At 35.7% G+C, this 26,265-nt stretch overlaps 1 protein-coding gene across 2 annotated transcripts in view; it reads left to right on the top strand.

The window, feature by feature from the left end:
* HEATR5A (HEAT repeat containing 5A) overlaps positions 1-26,265 on the top strand; it is a 159,325-nt gene that overhangs the window by 99,374 nt on the left and 33,686 nt on the right. For both annotated transcript variants that reach the window (XM_027870004.1, XM_027870003.1), the window contains exons 22-27: positions 141-279; positions 6,377-6,556; positions 9,111-9,350; positions 14,924-15,105; positions 16,726-16,794; positions 18,106-18,285. In XM_027870004.1, coding sequence (XP_027725805.1) covers positions 141-279; positions 6,377-6,556; positions 9,111-9,350; positions 14,924-15,105; positions 16,726-16,794; positions 18,106-18,285 — 990 coding nt within the window. The remainder of the gene's footprint in view (positions 1-140; positions 280-6,376; positions 6,557-9,110; positions 9,351-14,923; positions 15,106-16,725; positions 16,795-18,105; positions 18,286-26,265) is intronic.

Below are 26,265 nucleotides of genomic sequence, written 5' to 3'. Positions count from 1 at the left end.
GCAGTGTGGAAGGGTTAATTGAAGTTAAAGAGGGGATCATGAAATCATTTGTTGAGTGAGTGAATGAACAGTGTATCAGACCAAGGTAGTACCACTGAGAATTTAAGCCTATTTATTCTTTGTGTGTTGCATTTTTTTAGGTGAATCTCTGTAGCTCCTACTTGTTACTGAGAAGAGCAGTACTAGCTTGTTTACGTCAGATTGTGCAAAGGGAGGCAGCTGAGGTTTCAGAACATGCTGTTGTTCTTGCTAAGGACAGCAGAGAAGACTTAATTCCAGGTAATGTCTTTTTCCCAAGTAATAATTAATGAGTGAATATCCTCCATAATCTTAAGTTCCTATTTTTTCTCCTTTTAAATTATCTATACATGATCACATGCTTTTTAACAAATTAGTTTCTAGTTTTTACCCTAAAACAATCACAAGAAGCAATTACTATCAAAATCTCCATCAGAAACATCTAACGAATATGTAAATGACAGAAGACCTTAGTTTTTTTTTTTTTAAGCGCTTTTGGATTTTTGGATTCAATTAGAAAAAGAAACTAGTTTTATTGGGCTCTAAATTATATTTAAAAATATATAATCCTCGAGTTTGAAACAGAGATGTAAGTGAATTGGACTTGTAGATAAATTAAAGGACAACTTAGCCAGAAAATAATCAAAAGAACTTAGGTTTCTTTGCTATAATTTTCAAACTGCCTTCACATTTCTTTATAGGTTATAAACTTTTCACTAATCTTCCTATCTTTACTATATCAGAGCTATAATGCATTAGTACACCAGTAACAACCTTTGATACATAATAAGTTTAACACATAGTATGTTGTCATTTCTTTTTTTAACTAAAGCCTTCATTCCAACTTGAATTTGCTTAATCCTGACACTGCCCATTTATCTTTCTAGTCCAGGTTCTTCCACAACAGAACACAAAAGTTATTAGATAATCTTTCTATGATCCTTACTAAGTTGACTATTTTTACCCAGAAAGGATACCTAACTTTATAAAAGCTCACTGCCAAAGTATACTGCAGCTCCCATCTAGTCAGGCAGTGTACTATTGATAGTGCTTTATATTTCATTTACTTCTCACTGGTAAAATTCCTAGAACTACTGAATATATCTTTCAATAAAACAATAAAGCACACTTTCTCATTCAGAATATACAAAATCTTAGATCACATCATTATAGAAGCTAATGATAACATTTGTAACACAGTTTCTACAATGTCAGCAAAGCAAATTGGGTACACTACCCATATTCCTTTTTAATCCTAGTCCTATCCTTCATCAAACATGTCTAAAGCCCTTACTCCATGCAAACCATCATGTTAGATATTGAGGTTTCAAGATAATTGAAATAGCTTGTACTCTCAAGGAGAAAATTATACAGGATTTACTAAAGGAGTAAATTATACAGGAGATATAACACAAAAACTAATACATATAATAATGCAGTGGTAAATATGGGATATGCTATATATGGATAAATATTATCCAGACAAAGCATCTTGGAATATTTGAAGAGGGGGTAACATTTTGAGCTGGTGATGTTAGGGAAGTTGGTGCCTGAATTGAACTTTGAGTGAAAATAAGGATTCTGAAAGACAGAAATTAGAAAGGAGTACATTCTGGGTGTGGAAGATATTCATTGTGAATGCAGAGAGATAGAAAATGATATATTGAGTTCATGGAACAGTTAATAATCCAGTTTGGAGAGAATATAGAGAATAAATGGGGATATATAAAAGAGGAATAGAAAAGCAAATTGGAATCAGGTTGTGGAAGGTCTTGCATAGACTAAGAAGTCTCTTTTGTCCTCAAGGCAATAGTGAGTCCCTTAAGGTTTTTGAGCAAAAGAGTGATATGATCAGACCTCTGCCTTAGAGTATTTTAACACCTGTGAAGGCTAGAGAGGGACTGGAGGCAGAGTGACCAATTAAGAGACTATAATATGTAATGAGGCCTGAACTAAGATGGTAACATTGTCAGTAGAAAAAAAGATGATAGATGCAAGAGATGTTGTGGATACAGAAACAGATTTAGCAACATCGTATAGGCATAAGAGAAAGAAGAAAGAATAAAATACTGATTTATCATTTCAAATTTAGTCAAATACAACAGAGACCAGAAAGTTTTCAATGGAGGGAGCTTAAGGATACAATTCACTTTTGGACATTTTGAATTTGAGGTACCAGCAAGATATCTACCTGGAAAAATATCTGTCAAGAAGTTGGAAACACACCTGGAGTTTAAGAGGGTAGTCTGAAAGGACTAATGTGTTCTTAAACTATATTAAGAGAGACATGGGGATGTGCGGACCAAGATGGCGCTGGCCCTGATGCTGCTACCGCAGCTGTCCCAGCTCCTCTCTGGGCCCCAGCTTCCACGCCACACTCTGGTTCGTTCAGCATTTTACATTCGGGGCAACCAAAATGAGAAACCCAACTGACTGAAAGTTATACTAACCTTGGGCACTACTGCAGGCCTGCGGGCCTTCCTCCTCCACCAACGTGAAGAAGATATTTTAGAGTATGAAAGAAGAAAAGGTCTAGAATAAATCTGCTTCTTCCCTAATTGTGTGCTGAAAGAAGTGATGACAACCAGTTTGTGGGTCCGTTGAATAATGTATCAGAAAAACAACTTGTGTTAGGATTTCTGTACACTATCACAGAATGTACAAATAAAAAGTTATCTAAAAAAAGGATACCTACTCACTTTTCAGGTTATATACATCCTATCAACTTATAGACAAGTCAGTTTGGAACCAGCATTTAATCCATTTGTACCAATGAAAAGGACTTTACTTACATTTGAAAGGCATTAACATAGATAAGCAAATTAAGAATTTCAATAAAAACTAAAAATAAAAAAAAAAGAAGAGACATGGGTTCCAGATAATGGTTTTGGAAAACATAAGTTAAAGAATAACCAGAAGAGAATAAAGTGGTCAAGATCCTTGAGGTTATGCTACATGATTATCAGTTAAAGGAATTAGTTGTTGTTTAGCCTGGAAATGAGAAGACTTAATTGTCTTCATATATTTGAAGATCTACTTTATGAATAGAAACTATGACTAGATGTACAGATTTCTTAATAATCTGCATAACCATGAGGACTGTATGACTAAGCAGTAAATAACTAAGGTAATTAGCTCTACCCAGATCCTTTCAAGAATTAAGAAATACCACCTAAACTCCACCATATATGTTAGGGGAAAAAAGACATAGAAAAGAAAAATATTGAAAAAAATTACCTGAAGAAGGGGATCGATTATGACTACAAATGTGTAGGAAGCCACTTTGGCCTGTGCCCTGGAGTTTTAGAATCTAAGTTAACCTCAACCTTTGTGTTGTCTACCCTGACACAACAAGCAATATCTGTCCATCACCTCTCATTCTCCTGCCTTTTTGGGTTAAGGAACAGTAGTTTTTAAGTCCCTTTATTACCTACTTTCCATTTTATATATCTACATAGGCCCATCAGATGTCAAAGTATCTCCCTGTTACTTGTAATAAAGCTTTGCATTGAACTGATTCCCATTATTTTACATGTTGTTCTGAGTACTCAAACTTATTAAAGAGTTTGTTTTCCCCAACATTTCTGGCTGGCCCAGAAGCCCTTTTTTGTTTGTTTTTTAAGATATAAACTGGGTATTCAGACAAGGATTTAACCTATTAACACCCTCACCTACATTGAGGGAGTATGGGACTGTGAGCCATAAAAATGCATGGGTCAATGGGGGAACCATATGTCCTCCCAGGAGATGATTCCCTTATGCTAGAGAACTGTCACTAAACACAAGCCCAGAGAGCCCACCTGGGCCTAGGGAGTCTGGATTCTTGACCCCAAAATCTCATCTGACCTCTCCTTGACCCCATATACAACCATAGCTGCAGAGCTTATTCAGAACCATGGGGAATTGCCTGGCCCCAAAATAGTATTGTGTCTTTCTGATGTCCCATTGCCAGTGACAGACCCAAGTAGAGAGGCAACCACATCCTTTCTCTTCTTCATGGTGACCAAAGCCTAAAGAATCCTTTTTTCTTTTTGCCCCATCTCATTGAAAAGTAATTAAGATTTCTATTTCTCAGCTAGTTGTGAGCCTCCCAGAAGCTCAGTACTACTTTTCATAAAGCAGCTCAATCATTATGAACTCCACACTATGGAAACTAATGGAAAACAGTTCTGGAGACCCCTGCCCTGTCACTATCACCATTAAGTAGATCACAGTGAGTGAGAAACCCTTACCCCCTCCTGAAATCCTTCAGAAACATCATAGCCAAAACCTCGAACTTCCAGGTCGAATAAAAAGTACTCCAAACAGCCATAAAGTATGACTTAAAGTACTCAGGAAAGACAATCAGTATCACATAAGACTTGGCAGCTGCCATTTGCAAAGGAGGAGAGCTTGATGTGATATTCTAAAAGATAAGGCATTATAACCAAGGGAAGAGAAAAATAGAAAACTACAAACATTTGATCAGTTGGAAAGGATTGTAGGATGATGGATTTTTTACCTGATAATAATAAGAGAATAAACAGTTGTCATCTCAGAGATGGATGGTCTTCAAGAGTCATAGAGAAACTTAAATAATACAGGTGGAAGAGAGGGAATTCAAAATTATATAATAGGGGTGGATGACATAAAATTATGCAAACATGAAGGAAAGGAAATCATCACATGAACCTTACTTTCATCTGAGCCAGATAAAGGACGATGGAACACATTCATATACACAAAGAGCATGGTACAGAAATACATTGAACTCAGAAGAGAAATAGGCAGAGAAAGGAAGAGAGTGGTAGATATTATGAGGCAGTTCAAAATAGGAGAGGGAATTATCATAAGCAAAATAACTACAGCATTGTGGTGAGGAGAATAAAGGGAAGGTTAAAGGAAGAAAAAGGTTAAAAAAAAAAATCTATGGTCAAGTCCAGATGTGCCAATCAAGTGGGACAGCAGGTATGTGGTGAAGTGGATAGAGTGCCCGGCCTAGAGTCAGGAAGACTCATCTTCCTGAGTTCAAATCTGGCCTTAGACACTTGCTATCTGTGTGACCCTGGGCAAGTCACTTATCCCTGTTTGCCTTAGTTTCATCATCTGCAAATTGAGCTGGAGAAGAAAATGGCAAGCCACTCCAGAATCTTTGCCAAGAAGACCCCAAATGGGGTCATAGAGAGTCGGACGTGACTGACCAACAGTAATCAATTGGGAAATGACTGGACTAATTATGATATTTGAATATAATAGAATAATATCAATCTTTAAAAAAATAAAGTGACAGTTCCAGAGAAACATAGAAAGACATATAGACTGATAGAGAGTAAAGTGGACAGTACCAAGAGAGTAATTTATACTCTAAATGAACATTGTAAAAACAACCAAAAGGAGCGGCCAGCATTGGAAAAGAGTAGAAGGAAATGGAGTGTCTTCAAGAGAAAGCCCAGGGTACGAAGTAGATATGCATAAATTGGGGAATAGCTACACAGATGGTGGTAAGTGAATGTCATGTAATAGGATAAATATAGAGAGGCATGGAAAGACTTACATGAGCTCAGGTAGAGTGAAATAAACAGAGACAAGTAAATGATATACATGATACTGCAACAATGTAAATTGAAAGAACAACAAAGAATAATAAAAAGGAATGGTGCAAAATTACAAACAAGCATAATCCCAAAGAAGAGATAAACAGATACCCTTATCCCACCCACTTCTTTGCAGTGGTGGGAGATCTGTGGGTATAGAACATTGCATTTATTTTCAGGCTTTTTCAATGTTTTGATCAGTTTTACGTTTTTTTTTCTTCTAAAAAATATTCTTTGTTATATGGGATAACATATTGGGCAAGTTCAAGCAATATTGGGAGAAATTTTGGATATATGAAAAAAAAATAGATGAATATTTTTAAAATAAATGTTTATTGAGAAGAAAGCCCAATATAAAATAAGAAATAACTAATGGATACATATTTAGCCTATAAAAGAGGTATTCCTCAATGAGAGTACTCAAAAATAGTTCTGTGGGATCTGTTAGTCCAGCCCAAAACATCATCAAGCAGCTAAAATAAATCCCAGAGGGGCAGCTAGGTGGCACAGTGGATAGAACACTGGCCCTGAAGTCAGTAGGAGTTCAAATCTGGCCTCAGACCAAACACTTGACACTTCCTAGCTGTGTGACCCTGGGCAAGTCACTTAACCCCAATTGCCTAAAATAAATAAAATAAAATAAATCCCAGTAAATGAGCCACAGTAATTGAAAACTTGATTTTGCCAAGACATATAAATAGTATTTGAATAATTCTGGATGTATGCTTCTGATAGGACAGTTTTGTTTTCTGTGTTACTCAGATTGTGTATTTTCTTCTTACCAGATGCTAATATCCGGGAAGTGGGCCTTGAGGGGGCATTGCTGAACTTACTAGACAAAGAGTCTGATCAGAGGTTGTGCCAGGATATCAAAGAGACCCTGAGTCATATGATCACATCACTGGCAGTGGGAAAGCTTTCTTTTTGGCTAAAACTCTGCAAAGATGTTCTTGCTTCATCAGCTGGTAAGTGTTAATACATTCTGATTACAATAATAAAAACAAATATAATAATTCATAGATATAAAAGGGGTTCTCACTGAAAAATTCCAAACTCCCTATTGTGCTATTTTATGTATTGTATTAGAATGAAAATGCTGGCCACTTTCATAAAATGAGAGATTCTGAGCTTTTAAAATTTTTTCTTTTATATTAAAATCATTTTCAGGTATATAAAACTCTGCGCTTAAATTGTGATGAAATATTTCTGGCTTTATAGTATTCAAATTACTTTCAGTGAATCACCTTCCTGTTAGTAAACAAGAGTATGACTCAGGATGTTGTTGCATTGCTTAGACTATTGCTAAAAGCATGGCTGTACATATACCCATCATTGTCTCTGTCCATATAATTATAATAGCATGGGGAGGTGACTAATGAATAAATAATTGAGAAAATTACAATAAATAAGTCCTCCGAATAAACAGTGCATGAATGATTCCAATTTCTGTTTCTTCAGGCCTGATATTGACAATGGCAACTGTCAGTATTGCTGTTTACCTAATGTATTATCTGATAGAATATACATCAAAGGAATTAAATTCATTTTTCAAATTTTGTTGGTACATTTTTTTTTGTTTGAACAGATTAAAGCAAACTCCCTTACAAAATACATTTCCTAACAACAAAAACAATTACACTATTGATTGAAAAGGAATAGGAATAACATGTGACGGGTTCACTATCTTTTTGTTGCCTCTCTATAGTAATTATAATGTTGCAGTCATTCTGTATGTTCTTTGAAGCTTTTTTTTTCTTTTTAAGAGCAACACTTATTTTTTTTTCTTTTGGAGGCAGTAGGGGTTAAGTGACTTGCCTAGAATCATACAGTTAGTGATTGTTATGTGTCTGAGGCCGGATTTGAACTTGGGGCCTCCTGACTACAGGGCCAGTGCTTTATCCACTGCGCCACCTAGCTGCCCCCATTCTGTATGTTCTTTTGGCTCTTCTTTTTCCATCTTTATCATTTCATTCTAATCTTCTTGTTTTTCTCATAATCCTTCATTTCTTTTTTATTCCTTATGTTTCAGTATTCCATTCATATACCATAATTTTTTCAACCATTTCCCATTTCTTGGCCACCTATTTTTGTCTAGAGTTTTTTGTTGTCATGAAAACATATCTTCTTATATATTTGGAGGCTTCTCAGTCTATCAGGAACCACTTTAGAGTAAAGGAAAGAATAGTAGTAGGATCTCTGGATCAAAGCTTTTGAAAAACTTAGTAACTTTTTTCTTATAATTCCAAATAAAATATATGATTTTATATACTTTTCTCCTTTTATTTTTATGAATATTAGTTATTCAATTTTTATATTTTTTTATGGTTATGGCACAAAGATTAATGAAACAGTTTTTATGAAAAAAGGGAAAGGGGCCCCATACAGTCAAAGGAAACTGTAGTTTTATCTTTTTGACAAATTCAAGTATCTCTTCTCAAAAAAGTAATATATTTGTTGTTCCCCATTTTAAGGGATAGATACTATATTTAAAGTGCTACATACATATATAAAAGTGTTATATGAATGTCACTTGTAATCATCTCTCTTTTTCCTTATGCCTCTAAAATACAGTTTTCTCTCTCACCATTTTGTTTTGTTTTTTAAGTTCTTTTGATGCCTTTTGTTTTTGAATCATAGACAATCCTGGATTTCCCCTCCCACCCACCAGTGAGCCTACCTTAAAACAAATCCAGCTAACACAGAGGGACTGCATTTTGCAGCGTTTTGTACTAATTTGCTGTCTTTTTGAAGATATAATTTGACTTTTCTCAATTAATTGGTATAGGTCTTTAATTATTTTTCAGTTAAATGAAAAGGACTTTGTCCTTTGTGACATTCTTGCTGTTAAGATAGTCAAGTCAGCAAGCATTTCTTAAGCCTGTATGCTGTGCAAGGCATTGTGCCAAACCCTGGGGATTCAAATAAAGGCACAAAGAGGCCTTGCCTATGAAGTGCTCATAATGTAATGGGATGGGACAAAACAAAAGTAAATGTTGACAGATAAGGTATTTACAGAAAAACAAGTGAATTTCCTTTCCTGTACTCCAACTTTCTTAGTTTCTTTTGAAGAAAATTTAAGGAGCTTTCTAAAAGAATCATCAGCCACATCAGGAATAGTCATTGTAGTAGTAAACCAGTACCTTCTAATGGCATTATTCATTAGTAAGCATGTCATAGATGCTGTATTTCAGTTTAACTGTAACTGTAATTACTTTGGATCACCAAAAGATGCATGAATTTTAATCATAGAAACAGTTGTTCTAGTTTCAGTTTGCATTCAATTCATTTTGGTTCTTTTAAAGTATATTTGAGGGGCAGCTAGGTGGTGCAGTGGATAGAGCTGTGGCCTTGAAGTCAGGAGGACCTGAGTTCAAATCCAGCCTTAGACACTTGACACTTGCTAGCTGTGTGACCCTGGGCAAGTCACTTAACCCTGATTGCCTCACCAAAAAGCAAAAAAATAAAATAAAGTATATTTTAATAAATTATAACGTGACTTTTTTCCTAATAAAATCATAGATTTTACAACTGTTGCTTCCGTGGATACAACTCAGGAGGATGAAGTAGATAAAGGAGATGATGCTTCAGTCCTAACCTGCAGAAATGATGAGAAATGCCGGCCTATTGTAAATCCACGATGGGCTACTAGAGTTTTTGCTGCTGAATGTGTTTGTAAAATAATTAACCAATGTGAGAATTCAGACATTGCTCATTTTGACATTGCTTTGGCTCAACAGATGAAAGAAAGGGATTCACGAAGTAAGTATCAGACAAGTGAATTGGCAAAATGATATTTGAAGGAATGCACTATTCTTTTTAATATGTAATTTAGTGCCTGATTTTCAAAACTGATACTCAGAGATATTAAACATAATATATTTGCTACTAGACATTATCTGATGCCTTATTATGGTATAGTGGCCCTGGGTTCTTAAAGACTATACTAACAAAGTTCAAAGTCAGACAGATCCTTTTAAACTAGAAAGGCTTCAAATATAGGCCCAGTGGTACTCTGCAAATTCATCATCTGAAGACTAAATTCAGAAAGACCTATTACTAGGTTGGCTGCAGGGGAGTGCATTTTTCAGCCACAACAACTCTTAGACAATGTCTAACAAATTGCAGATGGGTTGTGATATGTATCCATTGATGAGGAGTATGCACACTGATGAAATCACAAATCATTAAAAAAGTTGGCTTAGGAAATGAAAATAGATTTAGAATAAGTGTGATATTAATGAAATGACAGAGTGGTACTTGTTGACTATGTTGTCTTTTTCATGTGGTTTTTATCATCTCGTTTTCAGAATTGATGCTCAAGTATATTCTTTATTCTTTTAAAATTTGTGTTGGTTTTGAAGTTTCATTGTAACAGGAATTTAGAGACCCAGTACCTCTGTGAACTGGCAAGCACTTTCGTTTAAAATAAGGGAGATTTAGACTTATTGGAAATAATCTTACAGGGATATTACATGGATAATTATCATAAAAGACTTTAATAAATTAACATTCCCAGGGTGAGAGGAGATCCCAGATATATAGCAGATAAACTTATGTTGCAAGAATAGGTGCCCACTGGCAGTTTTGTTGTTCACAGCCCATTTCTAGGTCACTGATTCAGGGTGGATTGAGTAAGGGGACCTGCGCCTATAGATGGCCTTCCATGATAAGGAGTTTTTGCAGTTAAGGAGCAGCTTTAGGCCCTATGCTGAGAGAAACAAAAGTCTGGAGGCATGCAGGAGAATTGTGCCCCCAGGAACAGAGCAGGGTCTCGGTTCCGATTTCTGGCTCACTCTGAAACTGTAAAAGAATAACCAGGACATAAATCTAAGATTGAAGGGGAACCAACAGTTTTTTCTCTCTGAAATAGCATAGATTCCCAGCTGGTTGATAGTTGCTAATTCCAGTAGCAGTCTGCTATTGGATAGACCCAAACCCAGGTTGGAAACTTGGAGAGCTCAGACAAGATGAGCATCAATCAGACTTTGACCTGGAGTGGCACTTTGGGAGCACTGAAAGCTTGCATGTTCTCAATCTGACCTTTCCCTGAGATCCTAGAATAACATAACACTCGATACCTCCAGGAAACTAACAAGAGAACCATCCTAGGCCTTCTCTCTAGAAATACACAGAGCCTAACCTTAACATCATGTCCGGAGGTTAAGCTGAAAGAATGAACAAACAAAAAAAGAATCCCAATATAAAAAGTTATTCTGGTGACAGGGATGTGCCAAGCTTGAACCTAGAAGAGAAGACTCCAAAACATCTGCAAACAAAGCCTCAAAATCACAGGTTGGCCATAAATTTGGCTAGAAATCCTAGCAAGGGTTTAAAAAAAAAGTCCAAAGACTGAAAAAATAGAACAAAATATGAAGTATCTCATAAAACAACTGACCTGGAAAACAGATAAAGGAGAAAATAATGTAAGAATCATTGGACAGCGGCAGCTAGGTGGTGCAGTGGATAGACCACCGGCCCTAGAGTCAGGAGGACCTGAGTTCAAATGTGACCTCAGACACATAACACTCACTAGCTATGTGACTCTGGGCAAGTCACTTAACCCCAAATGCCTCACCAAAAAAATAAATAAATTTCTTTGGGGCAGCTAGGTGGTGCAGTGGATAGAGCACCAGCTCTGGAGTCAGGAGGACCTAAGTTCAAATTTGGCCTCAGACACTTATTAGCTGTGTGACCCTGGGCAAGTCTCTTAACCCCAGTTGCCTTAAAAAAAAAAAAAAGGATAATCATTCGACTACATGAAAGTCATGACCAAAAAAAAGAGCCTTGTCATCATATTTCAAGAAAATGACCCAGATATCTTAGAACTGGAGGAAAAAGTGAAAATAAAAGAAATTTAACCATCCTTTCAAGTTAACTCCTAAAAGAAACCCCAGAATGTAAACTCAGGGACATTATGGCTAAAATTCAGAACTTCCAAGTCAATGGAAAAAAAACTGAAGTAGCCAGAAATAAAAAAATTCAAGTGCTGAGAAACCATAGTCAAGAACACAAACTACTTAGCAAATACCACCGTAAAGTAGCGGGATAATTGATATACAGTATTCTAGAAGACAGAGGATATAGGCTTACTACCAAGAATAATTTACTCAGCAAAAGTGAATATAATCCTACAGGGGGAAAAGTGAACCTTTAATGAAATAGAGAAATCACACAACCATTCTAACTGGATCCACTACCGATTTGTTATACAACCTTAACTGGACCCTTGCTATCACTAGGAATTCTTACTACATCTGCCTTATCAACTCATTATCCCATTCTCTCTGTAAACCTTCCATGGCCCTGGGGTCATAGACAGAGTCTTATTAGAAAAGGCCTGGAAGTGGTTCTTGCTTTATCTTGATCTTGAGAAGAATGGAAAAGAGAAAAAGAATACACTAGTGGAGGAAGAGAAAGGAAAGTTAGGGAAATTTATCTCACATAATCTGGGTCTGCAAGTAAACATCACATTTCTACAAACAAGGAGAAAAGGTGTGGGGACCAGCTGACACTTGAACCTCAGTCTTATGGGAATTGGTCCAAAGAAGGAAGAATATATAGAGACATATGCACATAGTTGGGTACAGAAATACATTTCACTTAAGTGGGGAAAAGGAGGGAAAGAGAAGGGGGAATTAGAAGGATAGTAGATTAGTCCTAAGCAAGACAAGCTTTAAGGATATACAAAAATACTTACAGCTCCTTCTGAGGTGACAAAGAATAAGAATTTGAGGGAGTTCTCATCATTTCGAGAATGACTGTGGTTTGAGTGGTTTGTGAATGTGGTGGAATACATTCTAAGAAATTATGTAGGGGGCAGTTTCAGAGAAACCTGAGAAGACTTGTATGAACTGATACAGAGTGACATAAAAAGAACCAGAAGAACTATTTATACAATGACAACAATATGGTAAAATCACATTACTTTGGAAGAATTAGCAACTGTGATCAGCATAATGATCTACCATGATTCCAGTGGACTAATGATGAAACATACTACCCACCTCCTGATAAAAGATTCAGATTTAAAAATAAGACTTTTACGCGTAGCTAATGCAGAAATTTGTTTTGTTAGACGATACATGTTTGTAACAAAAGTTTTGTTTTTGATTAATTCTCAAGTGTGCATCCAGGGGGTTGGGGTTTGGAGTGAAAGGTGACTTTTTGCTCATGAAAAATAGAATTTAAAAAAAAATTTAAAAGACAAAAGTACAACTTTTAAAAATCAATAGGAAATTTAATGGACACTTTTTATATGTCAACAATGCTGAGCATATAGTAAATACAAAGGTTTAAGACAGTTTTATTACGAAACTGCCAGTTAAGTACATGGCTACTGCATACCAAAATTAACTTTATTTATGTAGAATTTAATAGTAATCCTAATCTTTTTATAACTGAAAAATTTTTGAATGAACATAAAATGCTGGAATTGATATAAATGTCCAGTGCAATTACTATACAAGGAACAAAATTGTTTTACAGTTTCTAAAGCTGGATAGGGTAAACATTCTTTTTTGTATTTCTGAGAGCCCATCTGGGGAAATTGACATATAGACTGATTATTTGCAAGTGGGTAGGGTATAGCTTTAGAACTGGAAGAGGACTTGGCCATCTAATCCAGATTCCTCATTTTACAGGTAATGGAAACTGAGACACAGAGAGTTTAGTTAAGGGGGGGAACCTGTGGCCTCAAGGCCATGTGTAGCCTTCTAGGTTCTCAAGTGTGGCCCTTTGATGGAATCAAAACTTCACAGAACAAATCCCCTTTGTTCTGTAAAACTTAGACTCAGTCAAACAGCTGCAGTTAAATTGACTTGCCCAAGGTTGACAGAGAAAGGACTTGCACATAGGTCTCTCTCCTTCCATTGATCTATGACCAGTTCACATTCAAAAACTACACAGAACTGTTAGAAAAACATTAGGGGGGCAGCTAAGTGGTTCAGTGGATATAGGACCGGACCTGGAGTCAGGAGGACCTGGGTTCAAATTCAGCCTCAGACATTTAACACTTAGTAGCTGTGTGACCTTGGGCAAGTCACTTAACCCCATTGCCTAGCCAAACAAACAAACAAAAATAATAATAATGGGCTATTATTTGGGCAGCCAGGTGGCGCAGTGGATAGAGCACCAGCCCTGCAGTCAGGAGGACCTGAGTTCAAATCCGGCCTCAGACCAAACACTTGACACATACTAGCTGTGTGACCTTGGGCAAGTTACTTAACCGCAATTGTCTTACCAAAAAAAAACCAAACCAAAACAAAACATTAGGACTGTTACCCCTGACTTGTAATAAACAGAATAAAACTAATCATCACTTATAGAGACTAGTTGTTTGGACTTTTAAAGTCATAAGTCTGATTGTTTTCCAAGTCTTTCTCATTCAGGAGTTCTTAAGCTTTTTTGTGTCATGATCACATTAACTGTGTTTTTGCACTCTGATGAAGCCTGTGGACCCTTTTAAAAATAATGTTTTTAAATGAATAAAATAAAATACATAAAATTATTAAACTAATTATCTTTAAAAAAAATTATAAGAAAAAAACATAAGTTCCAGGACCCCAGAATAAATATAAAAAGCCCTGAAATGTGTTAATACTACAAGTACAAAGTAACTTTTTACATGATTTACTAATTGCTATCTTTCACAATTCCAAAGGACTCATGACAAAAAATGCTATCCACCTCCAGAGAAAGAACTGATGGAGTCTGAAAGAAGATTGAAATTTTTCACTTTCTGTATTTTTTTCATGGTTTTTTTTTTTCTTTTGGGTCTGTGTCTTCTTTCACAACATGACAAATATGGTAATATGTTTTGCATGATTGAACACATATAACCTACATCAAATTACTTATTGTCTTGCTGATGGGACAGGCAAGGGAATAAGACAGAAAATCTGAAACTCAAAATTTTTTCAAAATGAATATTAAAAATTGTCTTTGCATGTACTTTGGGAAAAAATTTAAAAGATTTTTAAAATAGCTCTTTCAAAGGTGTTAAACATCATAGCATGATTTTAATGGAACCTGTATTTGGTCAGATTTTAAGTGGTTATATGTAAATAGTTTTATTACATGTGAAATTAACTATATTCATTATATCCAGTTTGAAAAACCAGTACCTTTTTTGGGGTGAAATCATAGTCCTAGGTAAAAACAAACAAAAAACTACTTCCACCTTCTTTAACCAAAAGTAAATTAAATCAGGAGGTACATGAGAAAAGTATTTATCATAAAACAAGAATAAGAAGATATTCATATATGATTAATTAAGTATCAGAACAGCATAATTTTTTCCATAATTAGATGTTTGGGGTTTTTTTTCTCATCAGATGATTTTTTGGTGTTACATCTTGCTGACTTGATCCGCATGGCTTTTATGGCTGCTACAGACCATTGTGACCAGCTCCGCCTATCTGGTCTTCAGACGCTTTTAGTTGTTGTTCGGCAATTTGCAACTATTCCAGAACCAGAGTTCCCAGGTCATGTGATTCTGGAACAGTATCAAGCCAATGTAAGACATTTTGTGTTAGATAACCTTTGGTTAGAAAAAAAATTTTGTCACAGTAATATCCACAATTTTCTAAAACTAAGTAGCTGTATTATTATGAATTCTTAATGAAGATGTATGGCCCTACTGAAATGTCAGTGATCTAATCAGTGTAGGAAGGTGATTTGTAACAAAATGAGCCTTCCATAAGCCTGAGAAAGAAATTGAGTAGAAGTTCAATTGTATCAGTTTTCTAGATGGTTTATGTTGCTCTTTGATGTACAAAAAAGTTTTTATAACTTTAAATGTTAAATTGCTTTATGAATTTGGTTAATAAAGTAATCTGGTAATAAAGCCATTCACAAAATGTCTAGGCAATCAGTGTAACAGTAAATCATCCTAAACAGCGAAAAACCTGTTTTACCCTCTCTTCAAGTTGTCACAAATTATTGTCACAGAAGACAATAATATATGTGACTTTGTGAAAGTACTCCAAACATAAAAGACAGTTTAGGTTCCTACTATAGAACCTGTGTTCTAGATTTCTTTGAAGCTAATTGTATTTATAGTTGTGCATCAAGAATCCTAGGAAGATTATAACCTGTCTCAAAATCCTCTAGCAACATTCATCCAAGAAAACTTTCTGCTGTGATTCAGAGGCAGCTACTGATGACTAGAAATTAGGCAGACCAGTGCAGTTTGTTATAAATAGGCCCACCAAGCCCCCTCCCCACAAAGTAAGAAGGCTTAGTTCCCAGCCAGTAATGAAACTATTGTCCAGAGTGAAAGAAGAATCATTTAATTATGTTTCTTAAAAGGGACAGATGCGTTCCCTTTCATGAGAGAAGCCTCCTGATACAAGAGCAAGCTTTATACTGTCATTCTAGTCAGTCCTTCCCTCAGAGCTCGGATTGGTCCAAACTCTTCTGGGTTACAACCTTCTTGCCCCACCCATTTCATGTCCCTTCTTGATATGTTCTCTCAGGGCAGCTAGGTGGCTCAGTGGCTGGAGCACTGGCCCTGAAGTCAGGAGGACCTGAGTTCAAATCCGGCCTCAGACCAAACACTTGACACTTACTAGCAGTGTGACCCTGGGCAAGTCACTTAACCCCAATTGCCTAAAAAAAAGAAAGAAAGAAAGAAAAGATATGTTCTCTCCACCCATGTCATGCATCCCATGTTATGTAAATGAATAAAAAAATCCCTCCCTGGGGCATGTTGGGTAATATTTATGAGGCTTATTAAGCCTGCATACTAGCAAAAAGTCAATAACCATCACTTGAACCTGACCAGTTTGAGCCAGTTTCAGCCTAAGCCCCCTTTATCAGAAACTCTGGGTTAGCCAGCTTCTCCTTCTAAAAGCTGATTGGTAGATGGTGCTTGCTATCTTAACCACCTTGAAACTGCAACATCCTGTGGAAACCTAACTTTTTAGTATTAGTATTTCTCACAAGTTCACCTCCTGGTTCTCATTCTCCATCCACCTCTTTCCAGGAGGTAATGTTACTATACCCTTAGCTAAGGAGAAAGACAGGGGAAGGGACTGAAATTATTTAAAAATATTATTTTATAATGAACGATTTATTTGAGCTTAACCAATAGAAGCCTCTGTGATATTTGCTGTTTCGTGTGATTTATTATCAGGTGGGAGCAGCTCTTAGACCAGCCTTTACTTCAGATACACCACCAAATGTGACTGCCAAAGCATGTCAGGTAAGGTCTAAAAAGACAAAACTTAGAAATTAGAAATTTCTCAAGGCATAGCGTTCAGTTGCTGAGTTTTTTTTACTGTACTTTTCTAACTACTAACATTGCTTCCTTCCCCCTCTTTTTGAACACTCTAGTTATCATCGTATTTTCATAAAACTATATACCTATGTTAGGCTTACTTTGAATTCTTATCAAATGAGATTACAGTGTTACATATTCTAAGCAGCTATCACTGTAATGTTTAAATGAAGTTTGTTTTAAATTGAGTTACCAGATAATCTTATATATCAAACTTTAGATTATATGAAGTAATTAGAGACAGAGTTAGCATGTATGAATTAAGTCTACAGATCATCCAAAAATATTTAGGTAATTAATTTCAACTTTTTACCAGATATTACCTTAATTCCTAAAATCAACAATATTGAATGATTATTTCGCATTATATTGTGGTATTGGACTTCTTTTCAAAACCTAGGTTCAAGTCTTGCCTCTGCTATTTACTAACTACCTCTGTGATCTTGGGCAAAATCATTTACCCTATCTGAACTTAGTTTCCTAATCTGTGTGAAATGAAGCTAATATCATATAAAATTAAATTCCATACCTGAAGTGGAAAAGATAGTAGTTTTTTTTTCTTATTTCCCTTCATTGAGGTCCTAATTCAGAGGTTCAGCTTAGCAATTAGTTGGTCAAAAGATCTAAGTAGCCAGAGGGGGAAAGAAGAAGTAATAAAAACTTGAATAATCCACAAAGTAGGAAATTGTGAGTAAATACATCGATTTTCTATATTGTAGCATCATTGGCGATTTTTTAATTGATTAAAAACTTAGAACTCCATAGTTTGCAAATGATCAGGTTCCTATTGTTTATGATTTGAGTAGTTTTTTTAACCAAATTTTAATTATTAAATGTATGTTTAATCTGAGAGTTATACTGGAGTCTTAAATAATGAGTTAATTCCAAAAAGATTAGAAATTTCATTTAAATGTTAAACCAGACATTTCTCTATTTGCCCTCTTCAGTAGCTCTGATTGCTTTTCCCCCCATATTAATGACCTTAAGAAAACTCTCTAGCTTATAGTTTTTAATATTCTTCATTACAGTCACTACATTCATTACTTTCTTTGACTTTTAAATCATAATTTTCAGTTAATTATATTGTTTTGGCATCTGTACTACCCCTCACATTTTGCTTAGTACACTATTTTCAGTGAATAAGTTCCTAATATCTAAATAAATACCACCAAAATTACATGCACATCGTTTATAATTTTAAAAAATAAAACACATCTTTACTTCTTAAACTGCTAGGTTTGCAGTGCCTGGATAGCAAGTGGAGTTGTGAGTGATCTTAATGATCTCCGAAGAGTTCATCAATTGCTTGTATCATCCTTGACGAAAATACAGGCTGGGAAAGAAGCCTTGAGTCAATTATATAATGAAAGTGCTTCCACTATGGAAATCTTAGCTGTTCTTAAAGCCTGGGCAGAGGTTAGTACTTTTTCATCTTTAACTCAATTTTAAATAATTGCCTTTTTATTCATTAAACCACTAAAAATATAAAAATATTAACTATGTATATAATATGTATACCAACCTTTTAAGATTAAAAAAAATCCTATACCATATTTGGGATAATTTATTTGCCATGTAAACTGGTAATTGAGCCTGCCCTATCCCCGCTCCCAATTTAAAGCAACAATGATGTTCTGTTACCTTCTATTTTAAAAAGGGTTAGACAGGGAGACTTTTAATAGTCAGAAGTGGTAAAATCTATTTCCATAGTAGCTTTAAACAAAAACTTTAAAACTTTGTGTAGGGAAAAAAGTTCACATTTACTTATGTGATCTGTTAAACTTTACACTCTACAATACCTAGAAATTTAAGAACCTACATTGTATCAATTGAAAAGATATTTTCTTTTTATTGCATTTTGCATAATCCTTTTTTGATAAAGATGGAAAGGACTTAGGCCATCCCTCTCTGTGGAATGATAATAATCAGTGGTTCTCCATCTCAGGAGACATCAAAACAGAAGGAAATGGTTTCAGAATTGTGGCAGGTATAAGATGAAACAACTGAGGAAACAAAGGTTTGAGCTTCTGAGCATTTTGACATTAAGCAATGCATGCCAGTTGCCTAACAAATCAGGACAAGGGCCCCAAATATAGAAGGAGACAGACTTTTATACATTAAAAACAATCAAATAAGGCCAGCTAATTAAAAGGAAACAATTCAGTGTTAGGTAATCTGATTTTTAATTGGATGAAAGATTAGGCAGATTGGGAGGGAGAGAGCAAACAGGTACAATTCCTTGAATTTATTAAATGAGGTATCCCTCTCCCCCCAAGTGTCTATAAACAATCAAAGGAATATTGGAAACAATAACTGATTGATTAGTGTAGGGCTAGTTTTAAGATGAGACATATGGGTTACTTGAGATGTACAATTGTGAGAAAACTCCTTGCATCAGTCTTAGGACCTGACTATGTTTCAGGTCAGTATAACATAGGTACTTAGTTAAGGGTTTCTAAGCAACAGGTGGAGGTGGTCCTGCTTCTCAGCCACACAGGGCTAGGTTGAAACAATGCAATAAGTTTTTTCCCCAGTTCCCACAATCAAATGAAGTTTTCGCACAAGACAGAAACTGGACTAGACCCATAATTGAATAGAAACTAAGCTACCTCCAGAATTAAGTCACAAGATGGAGTCGGTGTGGTTTACTCAATTCCCACAATTAACCACTTGCTGTTCTAACCCCCTCAGTTCCCTCAGAATGTAACAAAACCTAATCTTTTTGCACATAATCAAGTAGACTCATATTTCGGAGCCTAATCAAATGTGTATAATGGTTTGAGTATATTTGGAAAATATCTGTTTCATAGAAAGAAAGGGTGACTAGCAATGAGCACTGGAGTTCTTAGAGTACTTTAATAGCTTGAAAAGTAAATGGAGAGTTAGCATGTATTACTGTGAAAGAAATATGGTGGTTAAAATTAGAGAAAGAGAACACTTGGGGATGGGGAAGAAGACATGTTAGCTGCCTTTAGATATTTTAAAGAATTATATTTCTTCTGCTTTACACTATAGGACAGAACTTGGACTAAAGATGGGTAGACAGATTTTACCTCACTGTAGAAAGATGGTTGTAATAATTAGTGCTGTCTAAAAATATAATGGACTGCCTGAGGAGTAGTGAGTTCCACATCAGTGGAAATCTTAGGTTACCATTTGTCAAGGATTTTGTAGGCAAGATTTGTACTTGGGATAAAGTTGAACTAGATGACCTGTTGGATCCCTTTCAATTCTGATATTCAGCAACTCTAAATATGGATTATCAAATGAAATAATATATGTAAAGCACTTTAAAAATCATAAAGGACTATATAAAAACTCGTGATGATCATGGTAATGATGATGATGAAGAAAAAGAAGAAACAGTCTAACTTGCTGGAAATGATTAAAAAAGAACTTGAACTTTCAGTTGATGATATTAAAAAGGCCGTCTTAATCACATACAGCCAATTCTCTTGCTTACCATAAGTGGACAGTTCTGTAGACCGCCCTCCTCTCTCTGTGGGCTTCATGTGTTCCCACCCCCTCCAAGCCTCTGTGCCCAGCAGCCAGAGTAACTTAGGGCCTGGGGCCCCTGTAGCCATAGTGGATTCAGTACCTAGAGAAGAGGACCCTTGGCAAATAAGCATCAAGAAATGCAAAAGGAAATAGCTTAAGCACCTTCACCTATCTCAGGACTACAGAAAAAAGATGATCAAAGGCTGAGGTTTTTGTTTGTTTTTTGTTTTTTGGTATTTTTTTTTTGGCTAGGCAATGGGGTTAAGTGACTTGCCCAGAGTCACACAACTAGTAAGTGTTATGTGTGTGAGGCCAGATTTGAACTCAGGTCCTCCTGAATCCAGGGCTGGTGCTTTATCCACTGTGCCACCTAACTGCCCCCAAAGACTGAGTATTAAGAGAAGGATTCCTCCAGGGAAGCCAGGATGAGCTCAAGTAAGCAGGCCAGAAGCCTTTTAATGCTCTGATCAGAGATATCCTTCAGTTTCCTAGGAGTATCAGAAGCATGCAGACTAATAAGAACTTCCAGAGGGGCTTTAGTGAGCTAACTGGGAAGGAATATGAGGGCCAGACGTACAGCCAACTACAAGTAGGTTTTATTTTTTTTTTCCCTAGAATAAGATTTTATTTTTTCCCAATTAATGTAAAAACAATTTTTAATATTAATTTTTAAAAATTTTGAGTACCAAATCCTCTCCCTCCTCCCTGAGATGGTAATTCAATATAAATTATACATGTGCAGTCATGTACAAATTTCCATATTAGTCATGTTGAGAAAGAAGACACAGACTAAAAAAGAAAAGAAAGAAGAGGAAAAAAATAGTATGCTTCAGTCTGCATTCAAACTCCCCATTAGTTCTTTTTCTGGAGGTGGGTAGCATTTTTTATCATGAATCCTTTATAATTGTTTTGGATCATTACATTACGGAGGATAGTTAAGTCATTCACAGTTCTTCATCGAATGATATTGCTGTTACTGGGTACAACATTCTCCTAGTTCTCTTCACTTCACTTTGCATCAATTCATGTAAGTCTTTCCAGGTTTTCCTGAAATCATCCTCTTCATCATTTTTCTAGCACAATAATATTCCATTACATTCATAAACCACAACTTATTCAAGCTTTCCCCAATTGATGGATATCCCCTCAATTTCTGATTCCTTGCTGCCACAAAAAGAGCTACTATAAGTATTTTTGTACAAATCAATTCTTTTCCTTTTTTTTTTTTTAATTTCTTTGGTATATACACCTAGTAGTGATATTACTAGATCAAGCTGGTCTGCTTGATTCTATAGCCCTTTGAGCATAATTCCATATTGCTCTCCAGAATCGTTGCATCAGTTCCCAGCTCTAACAGTACATTAGTGTCCCAGTTTTCCCACATCTTCTCTAACATTTCATTTTCCATTTCTGTCATATTAGTCAATCTGATAGGTGTTATGTACTTCAGAGTTGTTTTAATTCACATTTCTGTAATCAATAGTGATTTAGAGCAGAGCTTCTTAAACTTTTTCCACTTGCAACCCCTTCAGTACTTCTTAAACTGATATATAGTTTTAAACCCCATGGGGGTTGCAACCCACAGTTTAAGAAGCACTGATTTAGAGCATTTTTTTATATTACTGTAGATAGCTTTGATTTCTTCATCTGAAAACTGCCTGTTCATATCTTTTGACAATTCATCAATTGGAGAATGACTTATATTCTTATAAATTTGACTTGGTTCTCTACATATTGGAGAAAGGAGACTTTTATCAGAGATGTTTGTATAAAAATTATTTCTCAGCTTTCTTCTTTCCTTCTAATCTTGGTTGCATTGGTTTTGTTTCTACAAAAACTTTTTAGTATAATCAGAATTATCTGTTTTACATCTTGTAATGCTACGCATCTCTTTTTTGGTCATAAATTCTTCCCTTGTCTACAAATCTGACAGGTAAACTGTTCCTTGCTCTCTTAATTTGTTTATGGTATCACCCTTTATGTCCAAATCATGTACCCATTTTAACCTTATCTTAGTATACAGTATGAGATATTGGTCTATACCTGGTTTCAGCCATACCATTTTCCCATTTTCCCAGCAGTTTTCTGTCAAGTACTGAGTTCTTATCCCAAAAGCTTGGGTGTTTGGGTTTATCAAACACAAGATTACTATGGTCATTTACTACTGTGTGTTGTATACACACAATAGTAGTAATAGATTACTATTCCAGTGATCCACCACTCTATTTCTCACCCAATACCAGATGGTTTTGGTGATTACTGCTTTTTAATACAGTTTGAGATTTGGTATGTCTAGGCCACCTTCCTTCACATTTTTTTCATTAATTACCTTGATGTTCTTTACCTTTTGTTCTTCCAGATGAATTTTGTTATTTTTTTTTAGCTCTATAAAATAATTTTTGATAGTATGATTGTTATGACACTGAATAAGTAAGTTAATTTAGGTATGATTGTCAGTTTTATTATATTGGCCTGGCCTACTCATTTGATATGCAATTGATATTTTTGCAGTTGTTTAGATCTGACATTATTTGTGTGAAAAGTGTTTTGTAATTGTGTTCACATAGTTCCTGGGTTTGTCTTGGCAGGTAGATTCCCAGGTATTTTATGCTGTCTACAGTTTTTTTTTAAATGGAATTTCTCTTTCTCTCTTGCTACTGGATGTTGTTGCTATTATATTATAAAAATGCTGATGATTTATGTGGGTTTACTTTGTATCCTGCAACTTTTCTAAAGTTGTTAATTATTTCAACTAATTTTTCAGTTGATTCTCTAAGCATACCATCACATCATCTGCAAAGAGTGATAGTTTTGTTTCCTCATTGCCTATTCTCATTCCTTTGATTTCTTTTTCTTCTCTTATTGCTATAGCAAACGTTTCTAGTACAGTATTGAATAATACAGGTGATGATGGGCATTGTTTTACCCCTGATCTTACTGGGAAGGCTTTTAACCTGTTCCCATTACAGATAATGTTTGCTGATGATTTCAGATAGGTGCTACTTATCATTTTAAGGAAAGTTTCATTTATTCCTATGGCATCTAGTGTTTTTAATAGGAATTGGTGTTGTGTTTTGTCAAAAGCTTTATCTACATCTATTAAGATAATACCTTAACAAAGAGTTTAAAAAGGCAGGTAATTGACTGGGAAGATGAGCAAACAGTGGGAAAAAAAACTCAGACTATATCTTACTTTGATGACAAGGAAGATCGAAATATATACTCAGAAGAAGATAACAAAGTCAAAGCTCCTACATCCAAAGCCACCGAGAAAAATATGAATTGGTCCCAGGCCATGGAAGAGCTCAAGAAGGATTTTGAAATCAAGTAAGAGAAGTAGAGGAAAAATTGGGAAGGGAAATGAGAGTGATGCAAGAAAATCATGAAAAATGAGTCAACAACTTGTGAAAAGAGACTCAAAAAAATACTTAAGAAAATAACACCTTGGGGGCAGCTAGGTGGCGCCACTAGTGGATAGAGCATCGGCTCTGGATTCAGGAGGACCTGAGTTCAAATCCAGTCTCAGACACATAACGCTTATAGCTGTGTGACCCTGGGCAAGTCACTTAACCCCATTGCCTAACCAAAAAAAAAAAAAGAAGAAGAAGATAACACCTTAAAAAATAGACTAGACCAACGGCAAAAGAGGTCAAAAAAGCCAATGAGAAGAATTCCTTAAAAAGCAGAATTGGCCAAATGGAAAGGAGGACCAAAAGCTCGCTGAAGAAAATAGTTCCTTAAAAAATTAGAATGGAGCAAATGGAAGCTAATGACTATATGAGAAATCAAGAAATTATAAAACAAAATCAAAAGAATGAAAAAAATAGACAATGAAGAATCTCACTGGAAAAATAACTGACCTGAAAAATAGCTCCAAGACATATTTTTAAAATTACTGGACTCCCTGAAAACCATGATCAAAAAAGGAGTCTAGACATCATCTTTCAAGAAATTATCAAGGAAAACTGCCCTGATATTCTAGAACCAGAGGGTAAAATAGAAATTGAAAGAATCCACCAATCACCTCCTGAAAGAGATCCCAAAAGGAAAACTCTCAGGAATATTATAGCCAAATTCCAGAGTTCCCAGGTCAAGGAGAAAATATTGCAAGCAGCCAGAAAGAAATAATTCAAGTATTGTGGAAACACAGTCAAGATAGCAAAAGATTTAGCAATTTCTACACTAAGGGATAGAGGGCTTGGAATATGATATTCTGGAGGTCAAAGAAGCTAGGATTAAAACCAAGAATCACCTACCCAGCAAAACTGAGTATAATCAGTGAGGGGAAAAAATTGACATTCAATGATGTAGAAGAACTTAATGCATTCTTGAGAAAAAAATGATAGCTAAATAGAAAAACTGACTTACAAATACATGACTCAAGAGAAGCATGAAAAGGTAAATGGGAAAGAAAAATCATAAGGGACATACTAAAGTTGAACTGTATACATTCTTGTATGGAAGGATGATATTTGTAACTCATGAAACCTTTCTCATTATTAGGGTAGTTGGAGGGAATATATATAGACAGAGGGCCCAGGGTGAGTTGAATATGAAGGGATGATATCTAAAAAATAAAATTAAGGGGTGAGAGAGAGGAATGTACTAAGAGAAGGAGAAAAGAAGAGGTAGAATGGGGTAAATTATCTCACATGAAAGAGGCAAGAAAAAGCTTTTATAGTGAAAGGGAAGAGGGGGGAGGTGAGAGGAAATGAGTGAACCTTATTCTCACTGGATTTTGCTTAAGGAGGGAATAACATACACACTCAATTAGTTATTGAAATCTATCTTACCCTACAGGAAATAGGGGGGAAGTGGATAAGAGAGGGAGGGTGGTGATATAAGGGAGGGCAGATTGGGGGAGGGGGTAATAGAAGCAAACACTTTTGAGGAGGGGCAGCATCAAAGGAGAGAATAGAATAAATGGGGTGGGATAGGATGGAGGGAAATATAGTTAGTCTTTCACAAAATGACTATTATGGAAGTGTTTTGTGTGACTACACATGTATAACCTATATCAAATTGCTTGCCTTCTCAATGAGGGTGGGTGGGGAGGGAGGAAGGGAGAGATTTTGGAACTCAAAGCTTTAAAACAAATGTTAAAAATTGTTTTTACATGCAATTAGGAAATAAGCTACATAGGCAATGGGGTATAGAAATCTATCTTACCCTACAGGAAAATAGAAGGGGAAAGGGATAGAGAAGGGGAGGGTGGGCTATGATAGAAAGGAAGGCAAATTAGGGGAAAGGGTAATCAGAATGCATGCCATCTTGGTGTTGGAGAGATGAGGAGAAAATTTGAAACTCAAAATCTTGTGGAAGTGAATGTTGAAAACTAAAAATAAATTTAATTTTAAAAAAAGAAAGCTATTTGCTATCATTTAAGAGATTTTTTTTTAACAGATAAGAGAATAAGGATTCATTACTGTCAGTACTACTTCAAGTAGCCAGTCTTAGTGGCCCCAACCTGGACTGAGACAGGATATATTCTCATTGACGAAGACAGACTGGGAATTCTAGAGATAACCAAATCATTATATGTCCTATATACACAGCCATTTATCTTTGATGTTTTTTCCTCCATATTGGATAAATCAATAGTTCTCAAACTTTTTTTGCTCCTTGAACAGTATTCTTTGCCTTAACATATAGTGGCACACTGAATTGTTTATGTTTGCAACAAACAAGGGGTTCATGGCAGTCAACTCTCCAGGCCTGGGCTTCCTTCACCTATCCTTTTCTTCTCCTCCCTCTTCACCCTTTTCTTTTTTAATTCTCCAAGACTCAGAGCCAAGGAAACAGCTTTGTACTTCCATAGGTAGACAGTTGTAGCTTTTCGAAGGCCAAGTCAGGAAGAACAGACAGCAAAACTACAAGTGTGGGGTGTTCATGTGCTGT

The sequence above is a fragment of the Vombatus ursinus genome, unplaced genomic scaffold (assembly GCF_900497805.2).
Source record: "Vombatus ursinus unplaced genomic scaffold, bare-nosed wombat genome assembly UNPS02014794.1, whole genome shotgun sequence".
NCBI classification, from domain to species: Eukaryota; Metazoa; Chordata; class Mammalia; order Diprotodontia; family Vombatidae; genus Vombatus; species Vombatus ursinus.
This window is presented reverse-complemented; position numbering and strand designations above follow the sequence as displayed.